This window comes from Sphaeramia orbicularis, chromosome 24, assembly GCF_902148855.1.
Source record: "Sphaeramia orbicularis chromosome 24, fSphaOr1.1, whole genome shotgun sequence".
Lineage (NCBI taxonomy): Eukaryota > Metazoa > Chordata > Actinopteri > Kurtiformes > Apogonidae > Sphaeramia > Sphaeramia orbicularis.
Window position 1 is genome coordinate 39,463,139 of NC_043979.1, and position 24,297 is coordinate 39,487,435.

The 24,297-nt window shown below is 35.5% G+C and overlaps 1 protein-coding gene across 1 annotated transcript in view; it reads left to right on the plus strand.

Annotated features, from left to right (window-relative positions):
• The first annotated feature begins 9,811 nt into the window (after window positions 1-9,811).
• The window catches only part of sash1a (SAM and SH3 domain containing 1a), an 813,502-nt gene continuing 799,016 nt past the window's right edge, over window positions 9,812-24,297 (plus strand). The window contains 1 exon segment of the mRNA XM_030128283.1: window positions 9,812-10,756. Within this exon segment, the coding sequence (XP_029984143.1) occupies window positions 10,247-10,756 (510 nt within the window). The 5' untranslated portion in view covers window positions 9,812-10,246.

The window sequence follows — 24,297 nt, forward strand, 5'->3', positions numbered from 1 at the left end:
ACTGGTACTTTTATGGCAGTTCCCAAGTGAATTTTTTCTCTGTATTTAATCTTTTAAGTGATTTATCACCATTTATTCCAATATTATCCTTTTTTATTTTTAGTTTTTTCAGTGTAAATCATGTATTTTCCGATATTTAATTCACTGATCATGTAGATGTTCATAAAAGCGCAGAGTAAATTTAAAGGTTCTATCAGAAACAGAGAAAACTGAAGAAAATGGTACTTTTTCAGTAAAATTTATCATTAGCTGAACATAAAACCAGTGCTTCCATCCACTGTCATTGATCCGGAAATAACCAAAAATAGTCACTTGCCTGATAAAGGGTTAACTCATAAAAAACCAACTGGTACATGAATTTTTCCTCTATATTAAATCTTTCTTAAGTGATTTATCACCATTTATTCTAATATTATCCTTTTTATTTTTTTCAGTGTAAATCATGTATTTTCCTATATTTAATTCACTGATTATATAGATGTTCATTAAAGCTCAGATTAAAGTTGAGGATTATTGAATCAGAAACAAAAAAAAAAACTAAAGAAAATTGGACTTTTTCAGTAAAATATATGATTAATTGAACATAAAACAAGTACCTCCATCCACTGTCATTGATCCAGAAATAACCAAAAATAGTCACTTGCCTGATAAAGGGTTAACTCATAAAGACCCACTGGTACTTTTATGGCAGTTCCCAAGTGAATTTTTCTCTATATTTAATATTTTAAGTGATTTATCACCATTTATTCTAATATTATCCTTTTTTATTTTTAGTTTTTTCAGTGTAAATCATGTATTTTCCGATATTTAATTCACTGATCATGTAGATGTTCATAAAAGCGCAGAGTAAATTTCAAAGGTTCTATCAGAAACAGAGAAAACTGAAGAAAATGGTACTTTTTCAGTAAAATTTATCATTAGCTGAACATAAAACCAGTGCTTCCATCCACTGTCATTGATCCGGAAATAACCAAAAATAGTCACTTGCCTGATAAAGGGTTAACTCATAAAAAAAACAACTGGTACATGAATTTTCCTCTATATTAAATCTTTCTTAAGTGATTTATCACCATTTTTTCTAATATTATCCTTTTTATTTTTATTTTTTTCAGTGTAAATCATGTATTTTCCTATATTTAATTCACTGATCATGTAGATGTTCATAAAAGCTCAGAGTAAATTCAGAGGTTATTATATCATAACAGAGAAAAATGAAGAAAAACTGACTTTTTTTTGGTAAAATATATCATTAACGGCACTTCAAGTAAGTGTGTCCATCCACTGTCATTGATCCAACTCCATGGATTTTACTGGTGAATCAATGTTGTAGAAGATGACAGTGTTTCCACGGTAACTACGGAGCCTCTGAACGTCCAAATGGGTCATATCTGATGACCGTGAAAAGACGACAAACTGTATTTTACACCAATTATTTACATGTATTGATAGAATTAGTGGATCAACAGGTATTCAACAGTTTAGATCAGTAGATGTTTTCTGTTTGGGTCTTTATGGGTTAACAAACAACACCAGAGGAACCTCTAAGCGTGCCTTCAGTACTTAGAAACTGGGACTGTCTTCCAAACACAAACCCTTACAGATATTTCCATACGTCCAGTCACATGTTTGTAAGGTTGCCACCCTCGCTCGCTGTGGCCCGAGGCATCGGAGTGGAAACGCAGCCATCCCACTGGCACTGCCAATACACAGTCCCAGTCCACCCACGGTACAGCGCACCAGTCTCCTTGTTCCATCTGTCACTCTGCTCCCATAATCCCCTGCTCCTGTAACTGATCTAATGACATGACTTTGCCCAGAACAACTGATGGAGCAAAGCTGTAAGTTTTAATCCTATATAAAAAAGAAGAAAAAAAAAAGACAGAAAAGACCTGGAACAGATCATAGTTAAGGGGAAACACAGGTAGGTGGGTGGATGGAAAGACAGATTTTTTGCTTAAAGATTTTTTTGCTTAAGTCAAGATTTTTTTTTTTTTTTGTTTAATTCAAGTTTTTTGCTTGATTAAAGATTTTGTTACTTAATTCAACAATGTTTTTGCTTGATTCAAGAATTTTTTTTTTTTGCTTAATTCAAGACTTTTTTGCTTAATTTAAGATTTCTTTTGCTTAATTCAAGATATCTTTTTTGCTTGAAGATTTTTTTTCTTAATTCAAGAATTTTTTTTTTTGCTTAATTCAAGAATTTTTTTGCTTAATTAAAAAAATTTTGGCTTAAGTCAAGATTTTTTTTTTGTTTAATTCAAGTTTTTTGCTTGATTAAAGATTTTGTTACTTAATTCAACAATGTTTTTGCTTGATTCAAGATTTTTTTTTTGCTTAATTCAAGACTTTTTTGCTTAATTTAAGATTTCTTTTGCTTAATTCAAGATATTTTTTTGCTTGAAGATTTTTTTCTTAATTCAAGAATTTTTTTTTTTTTTTTTGCTTAATTCAAGAATTTTTTTTGCTTAATTAAAGATTTTTTTGGCTTAAGTCAAGATTTTTTTATTTGCTTAATTCAAGTTTTTTGCTTGATTAAAGATTTTGTTACTTAATTACCTCCGCCAAGGAGGTTATGTTTTTGCCAGGGTTTGTTTGTTTGTTTGTTTGTTTGTTTGTCTGTTTGTCTGTCCGTTAGTGTGCAACATAACTCAAAAAGTTATGGACAGATTTTGATGAAATTTTCAGGGTTTGTTGGAAATGGGATAAGGAAGAAATGATTAAATTTTGGTGGTGATCGGGGGTGGGGGGCCCATTTCCAACAAACCCTGAAAATTTCATCAAAATCTGTCCATAACTTTTTGAGTTATGTTGCACACTAACGGACAGACAAACAGACAGACAGACAAACAAACAAACAAACCCTGGCAAAAACATAACCTCCTTGGCGTGGGGGGGGCCCACGGGGGGGGCCACTGATCAGCCTTGGCGGAGGTCTGCGCTCTCCGAGTGCTTCTAGTTCAACAATGTTTTTGCTTAATTCAAGAATTTTTTTTGCTTAATTCAAGACTTTTTTTGCTTAATTTAAGATTTCTTTTGCTTAATTCAAGATATTTTTGGGTAATTCAAGTTTTTTGCTTGAAGATATTTTTCTTGATTCAAGAATTTTTTTTTTTGCTTAATTCAAGAATTTTTTTGCTTAATTGAAGATTTTTTGGCTTAAGTCAAGATTTTTTTTTTTTTTCTTAATTCAAGAATTTGTGTTGCTTAATTTAAGATTTATTTTGCTTATTTCTTTTGCATAATTGACTGTTAATATCTTCTGCACTTTACAAATTCATCCCGCGGGCCGGATTGGACCCTTTGGTCGGCCGAATTTGGCCCCCGGGCCGCATGTTTGACACCTGTGAATTACAGTGACAGTGACAGACAGGTTAATGAAGGGCAGCGTGGGTCGGTTAACTGGGCTCTGATCGGACTTGGAATACACAAGTGCGAACCTCCTTGCTCTGACATTCAGACATGTACTTTGGCGTGTTTTCTGATGCGGCGTTTCCAAAAAAAGAAGGCTGTTTGATATGCTTCTCCGCTCTTCCCCGACCGCTGTGTTTGTTCTCCGGCCCTGCCTCGTGTCATAATGGGCCGAGGCAAATCACTTCCAGCTTCGAACTGCGATAGCGATTGTATCAAACTGACCCCTAACAAGCTGTCGGCTCATATTTGATAAAGCATGCATCAGCGAGCGGCGGGCAGCTTGGCATCCGTTTGGACAGAGGGGGGCAGGTCTTATTCAAGCAGTGTTTTTCAGGAGAGTTGGATTTGACGTCTCAGACTAATGACGTTGGCACCGAAATCTGAGGCTACGTTCAGACAGCAGGTCTTAACCCTTTCATGCATAGTGGTCGCTAGGGATGGGAATTAAGAACCAGTTCTTCAGTCCAGTCATCAGCAGTCATCAATGCCGCTATAAACAGATGCGACGACTGTGTTTTCGAAATAATTCCCCATGCCATCAGCAGTTGTAACCATCTCTGTTGCATGGGCTTTGGGCAACTTTTTACGAATATCAACAAGGGCTGCATGATATTGGAAAAAAAACTGTCATTGTGTTTTTTTTTAACCTTGCGATATATATTGCGATATGAAAAAATGCTCAGGAGTATATAATATGGTTAAAATTTGCTTAGAGGTCTTATTTCTGTCTTTGTGCATCAGAAATCAATCTCAGTGAATCCCCAAAGGAAAGGAACTTTGTGTTGGTAAATGCAAGTTCTGCAAATTGACAGGATTTCAGTTCTGTTGCAACATGTTGATGGTCATATGAACTATGTTTTCAGGTCAAAAATGTCCAATTTCATCACAATTGATGCAATATTTTCATGTCACAAATGGCCAAGTTATGTTTGAACTGAATTTACCTGAAAAACAAATATTCTATTCTTTTAGATTCCCCAATTTTTCTTACCAGATTCTATCCTACATATCACATGTTTTATTTTTACAGGTTGTAATATGGAGTATGGTGCTGATCCATCCTGCTTATGTTACGCCAATACATACATGAAGAATGGCACACGTCACTTTTTAAATCAACAGTTTTCTAATAATAAGCATTTTTATATAGAAATAACAATTCTATATTGTTATTTACTCTTTAGTATGATGATAAACTATACAATAAATGATTCTGATCCTAGTTTTTGCACAAGGATCATTTGTGGAAACAGTGACATGGCTGCCGAGCATCAGTATGATGGGATCTGTAACAACCGGAATCGAGAACCGGTTCTTTTTGAGAACCGGTTCCCGGTAGCTCGATTCCTTGGAATCGTTTGCCTACCTGCTTAACGATTCTGCTTATCGATTCCGCCTTCGTTGTGCATGCGCGATGACGTCACACATACGCTGCATTGTTTTGGTCAGAACGTAGCCAACATGGCGTAGAGGCAGAAACAGTCTAAACAGACGACACCAGGTCCACTGGAACACTGTCAAAGCTTCCATGTCTTCAAAAAGGTGGAATCCCACCAACATGTTCAAACATTTGTCCACATGTGATTCATTTACAGCAGGGGTGTCAAACTCAGATCCTCAAGGGCCGGTATCCTGCATGTTTTAGATGTTTCCCTCTTCCAACACACCTGATTCAAATGATAAGCCTATCATCCAACTCTGCAGAAGCCTGAAAACCACCGTCAGGTGTGCTGGAAGAGGGAAACATCTAAAATATGCAGGACACTGGCCCTCGAGGACCGGAGTTTGACACCTGTGATTTACAGGAATGTCATGTATTTGATACTCTACTAAGCGACGCTTCTGAATGTAGCGGCAGAGTGAACACTGGGCCCAGTTTCGGTTCTGGTTCCGGTGTGGGCAGCAAAAGTTCTACCCCTCAAATACAAGTTTCTGAAGGAAGAGGAAAGAAAATGAGGTGCACAAAAACAGGCCGAGCCGAGCCGAGCCGGTTCCACATAGTACAAATGCGGCAATAGAGGAACTAGTAAAGTGTGTTTAGTTTCACTTTCACTGCACCCCCCCCCCCCCCCCCCCCCCCGCCCCGGAACTGGGCCCGCGTCATCTGTTCTTATTATTTGTACATACTGTATATGTTATATTTTCTGTGCAGATGGAAACATAAAAGACAGTTAATGCAAACACACCCGTTTGTACTTTTTTTTCCATCACCCAATGAGAATCGATAAGGAATCAGATCGATAAGCAAAATCGATAATGGAATTGGAATCGTTAACTTCTTAACAATTCTCATCCCTAGCGGTCACTCCAGTGGACAGTTCTCCTCCAGCTGTTCTCTTGTATATTCATGGGATTTGTTGTTTTAGTTCCATATCAGCCAACACAGTGGACACTTATGCACCATCCCATAATAATACACTGACATTCATACCATTACTGTAACTTTGCTGTTCTTGATAAACCTGATCTATAGTAACATGTTTGAGTGTAAATCAATTGCTAATTGTTTATGAGACTGTAATTAACAGTTTTCTGAAACAAAAAGTTTTTTTTTTTTTTTTTTTTTGTTTTGCATATCCTCCTGAGACCCAGCAATGCATTGTGTCCTCTATAGAGGACAAAAGTTTGACAAATTAACTCAAATGCTGTCCATTGCAAAGGACATTCCATTAAAAAAAATCAATCAATCAATAAGTATTATTTTAAAAATGTATCTGAAAAAAAAAACAAAACTGTTGCATTATGCAGTTTCCAATTAAGACAATTTTTTAGTGTAAAAAAGCTAAAATTGTCAATTTCCTGGGTCTCAGATGATATTATCTCCATGAAATGAGTAATAACTAGTATTTGAGTAGGATAAAATGTGAGAAAACATCAGACTAGCGGCATTAAAAATGTTTTTATTTCATAGTTTTCACACAGTATATCACTTTCTGATGATGACTTTTAAATATGTTTCTTTGCTTCAAAAATTAAACGCATGGTGTCCCGAAAAAAATGTTCATAAAAAAAAAAAAAAAATTCAATTGCATTGTTTTTTTTATTTCCTAAAGAGGAATAAAAACACTCAAGAAAAAAAATATTGACTAAGGTTCTCATAATTCATGCATGAAAGGGTTAATGTACGATTCAGATTTTTTGGGTGAACTCCTCCTTTTTTTGTGTGCTCGTTCATATTACATATTTGATTTGATTTAGCGATTTATTCCAAACATGCAATGAAATTTAACATATATGCAAACAAGCAAAACATGCATAATAATGCAAACATCAACAATCATAACAACCTTAGACAGAAAAACAGCACAACAGTTCCATTTACATGCCCGAAAAGGAGTGAGAAGAAGTGCAGCTTCTATAAATGCGACTTCTATCAGTTTTGAGTATGACCTGAATGCGACCCTGAAATGACCCACATGGGCAAAAGAGGTCCTGGTGTAATACGTGACCACGCAGACACACACTGTGTTTACAGAAGTAAATGTGCTTTTTGCCGTTTCTCCTCCTCGGATGCAGAATTGTGATGTTTGTCGCATTTCAATGACATAAAGGTTGGATAAATGCGACCTCGCCATTCAGACTGAAGTTGCATTGCAAAATATCAGATATGTTTCAGATTTAGGACCACAAATGAAAGTGGTCCGGGTCAGATTTAGGACCACATATGAAAGTGGTCCGGGTCAGATTTAGGACCACATATGAAAGTGGTCCGGGTCAGATTTAGGACCACATATGAAAGTGGTCCGGGTCAGATTTAGGACCACAAATGAAAGTGGTCCGGGTCAGATTTAGGACCACATATGAAAGTGGTCTGGGTCAGATTTGTGCTATCTTTAACAGATCAGATACAGGTCACATATGGGCAAAAATAATTGGATTTTGGACACATTTAGCTGCAATCTGAATGTAGCCTTAGACTCAGTGTTAGTAATGCGTTACAAAAGTAATGCATTACAGCAATGGATTACTTTTTGCTGTAATGCAGTAGTGTAAGGCACAAAAAAAACAAAACAAAAAAACAAGACTGTTTTCACTTGTTTCAATAGCAGATTTTTGTGCTTAATTCGAGATTTATTTATTTTTGCTTAATTCAAGATTTTTTTTGTTTTTGCTTAATTCAAGATTATTATTATTATTATTTATTTTATTTTTTTTTTATTATTATTTTTTTTTGCTTATTTCCAGATTTTTGGTTAATTAAAGATTTTTTTTTTTCTTAATTGAATTTTTTTTTTGCCTGACTCAAGAAGTTTTTGCTTAATTCAAGATTATTATTATTATTATTATTATTATTATTATTATTATTTCCAGATTTTTGCTTAATTAAAGATTTTCTTTTTTTTTGCTTAATGAAAGAATTTTCTGCTTAGGTCAAGATTTTTTTTCTTTTTTTTTGCCTGACTCAAGAAGTTTTGGCTTAATTCAAGATTATTATTATTATTATTATGATTATTATTATTATTATTATTTATTTATTTATTTATTTTTGCTTATTTCCAGATTTTTTCTTAAAGATATTTTTTCTTAATTGAAGTTTTTTTTTGTTTTTTTTTTTGCTTAATTCAAGAATTTTTTGCTTGATTCAAGAATTTTCTGCTGAGGTCAAGATTTTTTTTTTTTTTTTTTTGCCTGACTCAAGAAGTTTTGGCTTAATTCAAGATTATTATTATTATTATTATTATTATTATTATTATTATTATTATTATGCTTATTTCCAGATTTTTGCTTAATTAAAGTTTTTTTTTTCTTAATTGAAGATTTTTTTTTGCTTAATTCAAGAATTTTCTGCTTAGGTCAAGATTTTTTTTTTTTTTTTTTGCCTGACTCAAATTTTGGCTTAATTCAAGATTATTATTATTGTTATTATTATTATTATTATTATTATTATTATTATTATTATTATTAATTATTTATTTATTTTTTGCTTATTTCCAGATTTTTTCTTAAAGATTTTTTTTTCTTAATTGGATTTTTTAATTTTATTTTTTTTGCTTAATTCAAGAATTTTCTGTTTAGGTCAAGATTTTATTTATTTATTTATTTATTTATTTATTTATTTATTTAGCCTGACTCAAGAAGTTTCGGCTTAATTCAAGATTTTTTTTTAGTGAAAATTATCTTGGTAAGATTTCTTGAAATAAGATCTTCCAGATCTATTGTCTAAAAATCAGTTCTTATATCTCACTGAAAAGTTACTCTTTAGGTGATTATGTCTTATTTTAAGTGTGACGAGATATTTGGACTAGAAATGAGAAAAATACAAGATACAAAATACAAAGATTTTGATTTTTCCCAGTGCTGTAAGTAACTGAAAATAAATACAGGAATTATGTAACTATGATAGATAGATAGATAGATAGATAGATAGATAGATAGATAGATAGATAGATAGATAGATAGATAGATAGATAGATAGATAGACAGAAACTTTTAAAAGTTTATAAGCTGTTATTTTTTGCAGCTCCAGATTTTTTTTTTTTTTTTTTTTTTTTTTTTTTTTGGTGGAATATGGTGCAAACTGGCTCTTTTGATAATCCAGGTTGCAGACCCCTGGGATAGATGGGTAGATGAGTACTTGAGGTTATTCCATTACATCAGCTCTGAACCTTCAGTTCCACAGTTCCCACATAGAGGGAGCTCATGCGTGTTGAAGCCCGAGCGTGGAAATGCTGAATGGGTGAGAGAGAGAGTGTGTGTGTGTTTCTGAGTGTGTGTGTGTGTGCGTAAAGGAGAGGGAGAGGTGCGGTGGACGACATCACATCGTGGGGGGAATAACATAGTGTCACAAAGCAGCAGCAGCAGCAGCAGCGTGGATTTTTCACATGGAGATGCGCTTTCGTTTCCGACCAAGTTTGGACAAGTCTGTGGGAACCTGCTGACCCACACCCCCTCCCCACTCCACCCCACACCCCCACCCTCACCCTCCACGAGACGGCGTGACAAGTTGGGAGAAGGCAAAAAAAACGCGCACCACTATTTTTAAATGGGCACGGTGTGATTTTTTTTTTTTTTTTTTTTTTTGAAGGGGGGGCGTGGACGGCAGAGGAGCAGCAGTGAGCATGTTGGTTCTTGGCTGCAGTTCCCGTGGACCGTGGATGTGGATGTGGAAGTGGATGTGCCGGCTACAGGAGCGGGATTACGCGTAGGTTGAGCGTTTTTTTTTTTTTTTTTTTTTTTTTTTTGGACACGGAACCACGGATCCGCGCGTTTTGGCGTCAGTCGTCAGCGGCGGCGTCTCGGACTTTGTGTCATTTTCAAGTCTGGTTGACATTACGTGGATTTATCACACGAACCGGCTTCCTTTTTTTTTTTTTTTTTTTTTTTTTTTTGGAGAGGGGGGGGGGTGACTTTTGGAGCTTAAAACCCCCTTATTTGATTGTTAAGACGCAGGAGATTCCGTGCGTAACGGACTAAAAATCTGTTTGGATCATTTGAATGACAATAGTTTGAGTCGACCCCTGCTTGTTTTTCTTTTTATTTGTATTGTTATTGGAGGTATTTACTGGAATGTGTTGCGCATGGTAAGTCATCGTGGGTTGGATTTAAAAAACAAAACAAAACAAAAAAAACCCGAAGTGATCTTGATGCGTAATTATTGACAGGTGTTAAAGAGTCGGACCACAACAACGCGTCGGACGCATATGGTTGGAAATACGCAAACCTTTTCTATGGATGGTTTAATTCACTGGTTTATGCTTCATGTGTAAAATTAAAAAAAAAAAAAAAAAAAAAAAAAAGAAAGAAATCGGATTTTGTCGTTTGGGAATCATATAATGCGTAACCACTTTGGCGTCTTGTTCCAGTTTGAGTTGTAGCCGATCTGGCACCAGCCAAAATGACCAGTAACGGACCTGTCATCGTCTACGAGTGGCTTAAGACCCTCCAGCTCGCCCAGTATGTGGAATCTTTCGTGGATAACGGCTACGACGATCTGGAGGTGTGCAAACAAATCGGAGATCCGGACCTGGATGCGATCGGGGTCTATATCCCTCACCACAGACAGCGGATTCACGACGCGGTGAGGAGGCTGAAGGAGGAAGCCAAAGAGACGGCCAGTGGACTGTACTTCACCTTGGAGCCCATGCCACCCGCAGCTGAGATCTACACCAGTCACATGGTCAACCAGTATGAGTCCAAACTGAGGGGATCCAAGTCCTGGACCGAGCCCAACAGTGACCGGGTAGGGCGCACCGGTGGTGGGTACATGGGCGCGCAGAGGAACCTGACCCTGGGCAACAACAGGAGGGAGCTCGTTATATACCCCAAACTGAAGCTGAAGATCATGATCAGGGATAAACTCATCAGAGATGGCATCAACCTGGCCAGGCCTCCATATTCTAATAAGGTAAGAGGAAATCAAATATGCACTAAAATATATGTGGTATCATCTCCTAAGTGGAGGTTTTTACATGAGATTCAAAAAGGAAACTGTCATTTTGCTTTGTTTTTCTATTATACACTCCATATTCAAGCATGTGTTTATGATATTTAACCCATAAAGACCCAAAGCTACTTATATGACAGGAATTTTTCCCTCCTTAATTGATTTATCACCATTTATTCTAATAATATCCTCTTTATTTTGAGGTTTTTCTGTGTAAATCATGTATTTTCCTTGTATTTAATTCACTGATCATGTAGATGTTCATAAAAGCTGCGAGTAAATGCAAAGGTTATTATATCAAAACAGAGAACACTGATGAAAAAGTGACTTTTTTTGGTAAAATCTATCATTAGCTGAACATAAACCCAGTGTCTCCATCCACTGTCATTGACACATGATGGGTTTTACTGGTGAATCAATGTTGTAGAAGATGACATTGTTTACAAACGTATCTGATGACCATGAAAAGATGCATTTTTGCGACGTAAATCATGTATTTTCCTGTATTTAATTCACTGATCATGTAGATGTTCATAAAAGCTGAGAGTAAATGCAAAGGTTATTATATCAAAACAGAGAACACTGATGAAAAAGTGACTTTTTTTTTTGTAAAATCTATCATTAACTGAATATAAACCAAGTGTCTCCATCCACTGTCATTGATCCATCTCCATGGGTTTTACTGTTGAATCAATGTTGTAGAAGATGACTGTGTTTCCAAAAGTCCAAATGGGTCATATCCATGAATGATGACTATGAAAAGATCCATTTTTGCAGCGTAAATCATGTATTTTCCCATATTTAATATACCAATCATATAGATGTTCATTAAAGCTCACATTGAAGTTGAGGGTTATTATATCAAAAACAGAGAAAACTGAAGAAAAAGTGACTCTTTTACTAAAATATAATATTAACTGAACATAAACCAAGTGTCTCCATCCACTGTCATTGACACATGATGGGTTTTACTGGTGAATCAATGTTGTAGAAGATGACATTGTTTACTAACGTCCAAATGGGTCGTATCTGATGACCATAAAAAGATGCATTTTTGCGACGTAAATCATGTATTTTCCTGTATTTAATTCATTGATCATGTAGATGTTCATAAAAGCTGAGAGTAAATGCAAAGGTTATTATATCAAAACAGAGAACACTGATGAAAAAGTGACTTTTTTTTGTAAAATCTATCATTAGCTGACCATAAACCCAGTGTCTCCATCCACTGTCATTGACACATGATGGGTTTTACTGTTGAATCAATGTTGTAGAAGATGACGGTGTTTCCGAAAGTCCAAATGGGTCATATCCATGAATGATGACTATGAAAAGATCCATTTTTGCAGCGTAAATCATGTATTTTCCCATATTTAATATACCAATCATGTAGATGTTCATTAAAGCTCACGTTAAAGTCGAGGGTTATTATATCGAAAACAGAGAAAACTGAAGAAAATGTGGCTTTTTCTTGCAAATCTATCATTAACTGAACATAAACCCAGTGTCTCCATCCACTGTCATTGACACATGATGGGTTTTACTGGTGAATCAATGTTGTAGAAGATGACGGTGTTTCCGAAAGTCCAAATGGGTAATATCCATGAATGATGACTATGAAAAGATCCATTTTTGCAGCGTAAATCATGTATTTTCCCATATTTAACATACCAATCATATAGATGTTCATTAAAGCTCACATTGAAGTTGAGGGTTATTGTATCAAAAACGGAGAAAACTGAAGAAAAAGTGACTCTTTTACTAAAATATAATATTAACTGAACATAAACCCAGTGTCTCCATCCACTGTCACTGACACATGATGGGTTTTACTGGTGAATCAATGTTGTAGAAGATGACGGTGTTTACTAACGTCCAAATGGGTCGTGTCTGATGACCATGAAAAGATCCATTTTTGCAGCGTAAATCATGTATTTTCCCATATTTAATATACCAATCATGTAGATGTTCATTAAAGCTCACGTTAAAGTCGAGGGTTATTATATCGAAAACAGAGAAAACTGAATGAAATGTGGCTTTTTCTTGCAAATCTCTCATTAACTGAACATAAACCCAGTGTCTCCATCCACTGTCATTGACACATGATGGGTTTTACTGGTGAATCAATGTTGTAGAAGATGACATTGTTTACTAACGTCCAAATGGGTCGTATCTGATGACCATAAAAAGATGCATTTTTGCAACGTAAATCATGTATTTTCCTGTATTTAATTCATTGATCATGTAGATGTTCATAAAAGCTGAGAGTAAATGCAAAGGTTATTATATCAAAACAGAGAACACTGATGAAAAAGTGACTTTTTTTTGTAAAATCTATCATTAGCTGAATATAAACCCAGTGTCTCCATCCACTGTCATTGATCCAACTCCATGGGTTTTACTGTTGAATCAATGTTGTAGAAGATGACAGTGTTTACTAACGTCCAAATGGGTCATATCTGATGGGCATGAAAAGATGCAGTTTTGCTGCGTAAATCATGTATTTTCCCATATTTAATTCACTGATCATGTAAATGTTCATTAAAACTCACATTAAAGTTGAGGGTTATTATATCAAAAACAGAGAAAACTGAAGAAAAAGTCACTTTTTTTGTAAAATCTCTCATTAACTGAATATAAACCAAGTGTCTCCATCCACTGTCATTGACACATGATGGGTTTTATTGGTGAATCAATGTTGTAGAAGATGACGGTGTTTATGAACATCCAAATGGGTCATATCTGATGGCCATGAAAAGATGTATTTTTGCAGCATAAATCATGTATTTTCTAATATTTAATTCACTGATCATGTAGATGTTCATTAAAGCCCATATTAAAGTTGAGGGTTATTCATCAAAAATAGAAAAAACTGAATAAAAAGTGACTTTTTTTGTAAAATACAGTATTAACTGAACATAAACCCAGTGTGTCCATCCACTGTCACTGATCCAACTCCATGGGTTTTACTGGTGAATCAATGTTGTAGAAGATGACGGTGTTCGCGAACGTCCAAGTGGGCCGTATCTGATGACCATGAAAAGATCAATCAGTCAATCAAATTTTATTTATATAACGCCAAATCATAACAAAAGTTATCTCATGACACATTACATATCGAGCCTCTCAAGCCAATTTACAGAAACCCAACAGAATCCTGCAAAAAGATGCGTTTTTGCAGCTTAAATCATGTATTTTCTTATATTTAATTCACTGATCGTGCTGATGTTCATAAAAGCTCAGAGTAAAGTTGAGGATTATTATATAAAAAACAGAGAAAACTGAAGAAAAAGTGGTTTTATCATCCAAATCTATCATTAACTGATCGTAAACCCAGTGTTTCCATCCTCTGTCACTGATCCAACTACATGGTTTTACTGGTGAATCAATGTTTACAAGCTCATCTTTCAGTTTATGTATTAGCCAAGCGTAAATTATCACTATGTATGGTTCGCTTTGTTTTTGCTTTTACAGCTATAAGAGCAGTTTGTACCATCAGTTAACGTGGTTGTAGTGATATTATCATCATTTTAACCCATAAAGACCCAGTGCTACTTTTATGGCAGTTCTCAAATGAATTTTTCTCCATACTTAACCTTTCTTAAGTGATTTATTACCATTTATTCCAATATTACCCTCTGTATTTTGCAGTTTTGCAGTTTAAATCATGTGTTTTCCTGTATTTAATTTAGTTATCATGTAGGTCAGGGGTGTCAAACTCATTTTGGTTCAGGGGCCATATTTAGGCCAATTTGATCTCAAGCGGGCCAGACCAGTACAATAATGACATAATGACCTATAAATACTGACAAATCCAAGTTTTTCCATTTTGTTTTAGTACAAAAAACCCCCAATTAAATTATGAAAATATTTACATTTTACAAAAAAGATGTGAATAACCTGAAAAAACAGAAATTTCAGTTGAAAAATTAGTGCAATTTGAACAATATTATGCCTCGACTTATTATTTATACACATACATTCTACACAGTGTTACATAAACATTTGGTAACAGGCAGAATATCAATAAAATTTTGGAGTTTGGAACAAAAATTTGAACAATTTCTACAATATTACATCTCTTATTAACACAACTACAGATCACAGTGGATCTATAAACGCACAAAATATTTAGTAACGGGCAGAATATTGTTCAAATTGCACATTTCGGGTTCTTCATAATTGTTTTTATTTATGTATGTATTTGCATTTTATTGTGAAAGAAGAGTTTTGTAAATGTAAGTATTTTCACAGTGTAATGTTATTTTTTTCACTTAAATTTTTTCCGCATAATTTTTCACAAGGAACATTTGTAGTTGTCATTATTCATGGGTTATTGTGTTGTTATTTTTACTTGAGAGCACATTGGTCTGTATGTGGAACCTGAACCAAAATGACTTTGACAGCCTGGACTGTTCAGGTTAATTTTTGCACTTTCATCCCACGGGCCAGAATTGACCCTTTGGCGGGCCAGATTTGGCCCCCGGGTCGCATGTTTGACACCTGTGATGTAGGTGTTAATTAAAGCTAAGATTAAAGTTGAGGATTATTACGTCAAAAAGCGAGAAAACTGTCAAAATCTATCATTAACTGAACATACAAACATGTGTCATCGTTCCAACTCCATTGGTTTCACTGGTGAATCAACGTTGTAGAAGATGACGGTGTTTCCACGGTAACTACGGAGCCTCTGAACATCCAAATGGGTCATATCTGATGACCATGAAAAGACGACAAACTGCATTTTACACCATTTATTTACATGTATTGATAGGATTAATGGATCAGCAGGTTTTAAACAGTTTAAAGTTGAATAGTTAACACAGGAATCATTAGATCATGAGTCAATTCATGAACCAAATGAGGCTGATTGTTGAGAATGTGTTCCTTTAAAATGCATCACATGGTTAAAAATGAAAACTTAATGATAACTAACTGCAGAAATGCTTTTATCTGCTATGGCCATTAAAGGGTTACATCAGTAGACGTTAGGGCTGTGCAATTAATCGAAATTCGATTACGATTTCGATTATTACACGCAACGATTACAAAAATTATGTAATCGAGAAAAAAAGATTATTAATTTTGAGTTGTTTTAATTCACGCGCACGCAAGCTACCATGAGCTGCTCTGCCCCGCCCCCCTCTAAGCTACAGCTGCCAGCTAGCCGGCAGGTCCGCCCTGAGAGGAAAGTTGTACCTAGCGGTCTGGAAAAACGGCAAGAGAATTACAGCAGAAGTGCTTGGTAAACAAAAAAGGCAAGTCCAATTCAATTGTATGGAATCACTTTGGGTTTGATGAAGACGACGAAGAGCAAAAACACATCACGTGCAAAAAGTGTTTCGTAGTTGTGTCCGCACCGACCGCTAACACAACAAACCTTTAAACCATCTAAAGTTTAACCACCGCCACCGTTAATCATAATCTTTCATTCATTTTCTGAACCCGCTTTATCCTCACTAGGGTCACGGGGGTCGCTTGGAGCCTATCCCAGCTACATAGGGGCGAAGGCAGGGTACACCCTGGACAAGTCGCCAGTTCATCGCAGGGCTGAACATATAGAGACAAACAATCACTCTCACATTCACACCTATGGGCAATTTAGATTAACCAATTAACCTATTAGTGCATGTCTTTGGATGGTGGGAGGAAGCCGGAGTACCCGGAGAGAACCCACGCAGACACGGGGAGAACATGCAAACTCCACACAGAAAGGTCCCACCCCCGTCGACTGGTGTTGGAATCGAACCCAGGACCTTCTTGCTGTGAGGCACGAGTGCTAACCACTGCACCACCGTGTCGCCCTAATCATAATCTTATGAAAAACTAAAACGCATAAAAACAACTCCGTTTACAACTTCGCCTGCAATGCAGTCTTCAGTCTCCGAATCTCTTTACGCTGCAACTCCCGTATTAACCTCACCTAACCTGTATAACCCTAACGTGCGTATTCTAGATGGCTGATGTACACAGAAGGCCTGAACTGAAACCTCGCACGTCACTGAATTTACTGTTTCATACTACATTGAACATACTTGAATTTATAATTTGCACTTTACGTGAGTTTTTTTTTTTATTGCTACAGTTCTATGGCAAGTCTAGAGCAGTTTAATTCCAGTGCACTATTTGTTTACAAAAGGAAACACTTGAATTTACAGTACACTTATTTGCATTCAAAGATTTTTTTGTTTCGTACAAAAGTGAACATACTTTGTTTTAGTGGTTAAAAGCTTTATTTATGTTTAAAGAGTATATTTTACATTGCTTTGCAAGAAAAAAATAAACAACTTTAAGGTTAACAAATAATCGTTTTTAATAATCGTGATTTCAGTTATTGCTAAAATAATCGTGATTATTTTTTTTTCCTATAATCAAGCAGCCCTAGTAGACGTATTTGTTCGCTGGCGGATGTTTGGGTCTTTATGGGTTAAAGCAAAACATATGGTTGACGATAAGTCGGAGGTAGGTGTTTCTCAGTTCCAGAAGTGCTTGTTTGGCATAAAAGAAGCTGTCAGCAGCTCTGCATCATCTATCATTTTGGATGACAGCGCACTGGCAGAGCGCATCTTTTAGAAAGGGCATGTTTCACTCATGGATGTGATGCGGAGCTTTAGGTAAACGGATGTGAAGCCGAAACATCCAAGTGTCACTTTTCAGAGGTGAATGATGGGATTGAAGCTGCGGCATGTCAATAATAAGCAGAGGAGATCCTGAGGAAGTTTCATCCCTGTGTGAGAAGCTCCTGTAGGGGGAAAAGATTTAGCCCCTACCTTACCCTTACCCCTTGACCCTTGTACTTGGCACTACCCCTTGAAACGGGGTTGAAACATTCCACCATGAAATGACACAACCCTTCGAGACCTGTTGCGTCATCAGCAGTCATCAATGCCGCTATAAACAGATGCGACGACTTTGTTTCTGAAATAATTCCCCATGCCATCAGCAGCTGTAACTGTCTCTGTTTCATGGGCTTTGGGCAACTTTTTATGAAAATCAACTAGGGCTGCATGATACTGGAAAAAACTGTCACTGTGTTTTTTTTTAACCTTGCGACATGAAAAAATACTCAGGAGTATATAATATGGCTTAAATTTGCTTAGAGGTCTTATTTATGTCTTTGTGCATCAGAAATCAATCTAAGTGAATCCCCAAAGGAAAGGAACTTTGTGTTGGTAAATGCAAGTTATGCAAATTGACAGGATTTCAGTTCTGTTGCAACATGTTGACGGTCATATGAACTACAGGGGTTGGACAAAATAATGGAAACACCTTAAAAAATCAACAAAATATAATTTAATATGGTGTAGGTCCACCTTTTGTGACAATTACAGCCTCAATTCTCCGAGGTATTGATTCATTCAACCTGTGAATTGTTTCCAAAGGAATTTTAAGCCATTCTTCAGTTAGAATACCCTCCAACTCTTTTAGAGACGATGGCGGTGGAAATCGATGTCTTACTTGAATCTCTAAAACTGACCATAAATGCTCAATAATGTTGAGGTCTGGGGACTGTGCCGGCCATACGAGATGCTCAACTTCATTAGAATGTTCCTCATGCCATTCTTTAACAATTCTAGCTGTATGGATTGGAGCATTATCATCTTGAGGTGAAGGTGTTTCCAGTATTTTGTCCAACCCCTGTATGTTTTCAGGTCAAAAATGTCCAATTTCATCACAATTAATGCTATATTTTCACGTCACAAATGGCCAAGTTATATTTGAACTGAATTTACCTGAAAAACAAATATTCTATTCTTTTAGATTCCCCAATTTTTCTTACCAGATTCTATCCTACATATCACGTTTTATTTTTACAGGTTGCAATATGGAGTATGGTGCTGATCCATCCTGCTTATGTTACGCCAATACATACATGAAGAATGTCACGTCACTTTTTAAATCAACAGTTTTCTAATAATAAGCATTTTTAAAAAGAAATAACAATTCTATATTGTTATTTACTCTTTAGTATGATGATAAACTATACAATAAATAATTCTGATCCTAGTTTTTGCGCAGGGATCATTAGTGGAAACGGTGACATGGCTGCCGAGCATCAGTATGATGGGATCTGGAACAACCATGTCACATCCGTCCACTGCCACATTTTGTGTTTTTGTGTCAGCTGTTATTGTTTTAGATCCACAATACTAACATTTATGAATAAGAGGAGAATTAGCAATAGTAAGTATATGAGTTTATAACTAATAAAGTACTGGTACTGACCAGAGCATCATGGGTAATGTCACGTCCGTCCACCAGCAAAAGTTTTCACATACACGTGCTATTCCAAATCCAGTATTTCTGAAAATAGAGCTTCCACTGTCAAATAATATCAGTAGTCTGTGCACAAATATATTAGCATTATTTCAACACAGTTCTATGCATTTCTGACAACTTCTTTTTTTTTTTTTTTTGACAAAAATAGCCACTCATTTGACCCCCTAAGTAAATTCTAGCCGAAAAATACTCAGGAGTATATAATAGCTGTGTGTTGTCGAAGTAAATGGTCAAACAAATTAGTTGTGTTTCCTTTCGTTGTGTGGACAGATGGAAGGCACTGTCAACACAGAACATGTTTTACTGACTTTACAGTACCTGGTCGTCATAGCGATGCGGCGCGTTATTTCCGAGTCGTCTGCTCAGAGAGTTGCTGAAAACTCGCTCGTTGCGTGTTGTCTCGTCTGAATTTTTACGTCGGCCACCAAAGACTGAATCTCCTCGACCGACCATGGTGTAGTTTTGGGCTGTTATCATGTGGATTAATGTACTGCTATATTTACTGTCCACTTCCGCATCTGTTTTTTGTAAAACGGCGGGTCACAGAGAAAACTGTCTGACCAATCAGTGATCTGCAGTGTTTATACGTCACGGTTTAGTATCGCTTGGAACCTCGGCGGAGGTGATACCAAAAAACTAGTACTGGGTACCAGATTCCAGGTCCTTTTTTGTAATGGAAACGCAAAAAGGCCGAGTCGAGCCGGTACCACGCAGTAGAAACGCGACATAAATATTAGAGTAAAATATAAAAAAAGGACTAGACTGAGAAATTTGTAGGTGAAGTATTTTCAGTACCTTTTCCTTTTGCAATAGCAAAAAAAGTGAAATTCAGGCTCTGGGAAAAAAATAAACCACCAATTTTTTTAAGATTTGACAAGTGTTCTAAAATTTTTGCACACCACTGTATATGTAGAAAATAATTGATCCATTACACTGGGTTACAAAAAAATGTTTTTTGCAAGTTGTCTAGTTTTTTTCAACTGAATTCGGACCATTTTGCACCGCTAAATCCAAAAATGACATCTGTTTTTCTCAATCAGGTCAGGTTTTTTTGCTAATTTGATTTTGAAAAATTTGATCTTCTTACAATCTGCGCCCAAACTTTATCTTGGTCACCAAGTTTAATACCAAAATAAGATTGGTAAGCACACTTTATGAAACTTGTGACTTGATTCCTGTTAGGTACAATGGTGTATTCACCGCAGATGTAGCAGAATACGTCAGGCTTATTTTTGCAAGATCTTCTAGTCGAAGCCATTTCATTCACCTGTAATATTAAAAAAAAAAAAACATTAATCATAAATTGGCAAAAGTACAGGGTGGGGAAGCAAAATTTACAATATTTTGAGGCAGGGATTGAAAGACAGTGTATGACCAATTAGTTTATTGAAAGTCATGAGAATTTATTTGCCACAAGAAAATGTACATAATAGAAAATGTTTTTATTCTATGTGTCCTCCTTCTTTCTCAATAACTGCCTTCACACGCTTCCTGAAACTTGCGCAAGTGTTCCTCAAATATTGGGGTGACAACTTCTCCCATTCTTCTTTAATAGTATCTTCCAGACTTTCTGGTAATAGTTTTGCTCATAGTCATTCTCTTCTTTCCATTATAAACAGTCTTTATGGACACTCCAACTATTTTTGAAATCTCCTTTGGTGTGACGAGTGCATTCAGCAAATCACACACTCTTTGACGTTTACTTTCCTGATTACTCATATGGGCAAAAGTTTCTGAAAAGGTATGGATAATAGTGTTAGGTATGATTATGACATCAATATATGTTTGGTTTCAAAACAATTGACGTAGTGCCTGCTGAGAAAAAACAACTAAATGTTTGTTGTAAATTTTGCTTCCCCACCCTGTACAATCTTCAGAACTCATTTATTGCAAGAAATATGAAAGAATTTTGTATCATATGATGTGAAAATGCCCATAAATGTAAGCAAAAATGTTAAAAAGCCAATATGTAGCATAGTTCAGAAAGTTGACCTGATTGAGCAAAATTAATGTGATTTTTGGATTCAGCACACCAAAATTATCCTAAATCAGCTCAAAAAACTTAAACAATACATTTGTTGTTGACCAGTGTTATTGACGTGATATAGTATGAAGCGGCTGCCATCTCAGTGCCAGCACTTTCTTGGCTGCATAGTAATTTTTTAATTTTTTATTTTTATCAATTACTAGAAATTTCAGGCGACCCCAAGGTTGAAAAACACTAGGCGAAGGGGTGAGTTGGGATCGGTCCTTAGACTTGGATTATTAATCTACTCGGACTTGGGCTCGGCGTTGGCAGTTGGTGGATCAAGCAGACCCATGAGCGTATAAGCCCCGGCTCTTTCCTCTGATGACCGGGGCGGTGGGCTATCGATTGCAGAGGCAGTAAATGAAGCGCCCCGCTGCTGCGTTTGTGTGAGGAGAGAAAGTGAATGAAGGGCTCTTGTTTTCACACGACTGATGGTGACCTTTCTTCAGAAGTGTGTGCATCATATGCCTCAGCAGCTGAGAGCGCTTTACTGAATGACTGCCGTTTACATACCAGGAGGATGTAGAGTGGGGGGGGGGTACTCGGGCTGTGTCGGAAGCAGGAGCCATGACCTTTACTACGTTTTGCTCATTTTACTCGGGGCCTAAAAATGTAGAAAAACCTAGCCTCGTATTACGTAACAGACGGAAACAGCATGTGAAGAACAGCTCTGCCTTTTCATTTTGGTTTAGTTTTGCTGCTTTGGAACGTACCGACTTGTAGGGCTGCGGATTGGCAAGAATCTGGCGATACGATACAAATCGCAATACTAGGATCAAGGGATGTAACGATTACCGGTATAATGATAAACCGCAGTAAGATTACCGTTTAAATTCTAATTAACATGATAACCGTGTTCGATTACTGCACTTAGAACACAAACTTGATCTGGAAAATGGTCCAACGATGGCGATAAGGTGCCGTCTTTAAGGCACATTTGGATGTTTGGTATTCACAGTTATAGACTCATGTTCGTTCAGGTTCCACATTTAGACCAGTATGAGCTAAAGTGGATCAGAATCAGTCAAATCAGAACAGAATCAACTAGAAATAATGATAAATACAAACGTTTCTCACACCATTACACTGAAAATACACTAAAGTATACAAAAATATGCAAAAAATACACTAAAAATATACTAAACTAGAAGCACTCGCAGAGCGCAGACCTCCGCCAAGGCTGATCAGTGAGCCCCCCCGTGGGCCCCCCCGTGGCCCCCCCACCCCCGATCACCACCAAAATTTAATCATTTCTTCCTTATCCCATTTCCAACAAACCCTGAAAATTTCATCCAAATCTGTCCATAACTTTTTGAGTTATGTTGCACACTAACAGACAGACAAACAAACAAACAAACAAACAAACAAACAAACAAACAAACAAACCCTGGCAAAAACATAACCTCCTTGGCGGAGGTAACTACACGAAAAATATGCAAAAATAGACTAAAATATACAAAAAATATGCAAAAATACACTAAAAGCATACTAAAGTATGCTAAAAATAAGACAAAATACACAAAAGTATACAAAAAATATGCAAAAATACACTAAAAACATTCTAAAGTATACTAAAAATAAGAAAAAATACACAAAAGTATACAACAAATATGCAAAAATACACTAAAAATATACTAAAGTGTACAAAAAAAATATGCAAAAATACACTAAAAACATACTAAAGTAGACAAAAGATGTGCAAAAATACACAAACACATATCTTTAATGCACGTTTGTATGTTTGGTATTCACTGTTTTAGACTCATGTTCATTTAGGTTCCACATTTAGACCAGTATGAGCTAAAGTTGGTCAAAAATCAGTCAAATAAGAACAGAATGAACTAGAAGTAATGACAAATACAAACGTTTCTCACACCATTACACTAAAAATACGCTGAAGTATACAGAAATATGCAAAAATACACTAAAAATATACTAAACTACACGAAAAATATGCAAAAATACACTAAAATATACAAAAAATATGCAAAAATACACTAAAATATACAAAAAATATGCAAAAATACACTAAAATATACAAAAAATATGCTAAAATACACTAAAGTATTGAAAAAATATGCAAAAATACACTAAAAACATCCTGAAGTATACTAAAAATAAGAAAAAATACACAAGTATACAAAAAATATGCAAAAATACACTAAAAACATACTAAAGTAGACAAAAGATGTGCAAAAATGCACATGAACACATATTTTTAATGCACATTTGTATTTTTGATGTTTACATGTTAATATTTGAATGTTTCTGCAACAGAAAGTACATTATGCCGATTTTTTTTTTTTTTCCAAATTATTTCAGTGTGTGTATTAGTACTTTTTGAACATTTTGACCACATTTCAACAATACCGCGATAATAATGATAACCGTGATAATTTTGGTCACTATAACCGTGATATGAAATTTTCATGTCATTACATCCCTACTAGGATCACAATACGATATATCACGATATATCATGATACTGTTAAAAAGGCAATTTTTTGTTTGTTTCTTTTTTTTTTTTTTCTAATGATTATTTCCTTGAAAAATCGAATTACACCAGAAATCTTCACAAATACTAAACACATTTTTATTTGATCAGAACAAGATCTAATACTATATCACTAAATTTAAAATTCAAACTTAAATGTTTTACAGACGTTACATTTTAAGATCCTGTTCAAATATTCATATTCTTTTAATTGATAACAAACATCAGAACATTATTTTGTGCAATCCCAACAAAGGAACTAACATTATTGAATAAACGAGTGTTAAATAATAATAAATAAAATGTAAGAAAAAAGAAAAACAAAAATGAACCACCACAATATCTGCATTTGAATAATTACCTAAAAATAACGATACAGTACTTTTTTAATATCGATACAGTATTGTGAAATGAAATATCGCGATATATTGCAGAACCAATATTTTCTTACAGCCCTACCGACTAGTAGGGCTGTAAGAAAATATCAGTTCTGCGATATTTCATTTCACGATACTGTATCGATATTTTTAGATATTTATTCAAATGCAGATATGGCGGTGGTTCATTTTTGTTTTTTGTTTTTCTTTTTTGTTTCTATTTTATTTATTATTATTTAACACTTTTTAAAAAAAAATTAAATAATGGTTATTTGAAGCATCCTAAAAGCACTTTTTACGTGAGAGTGGCCGATGTTAGTTC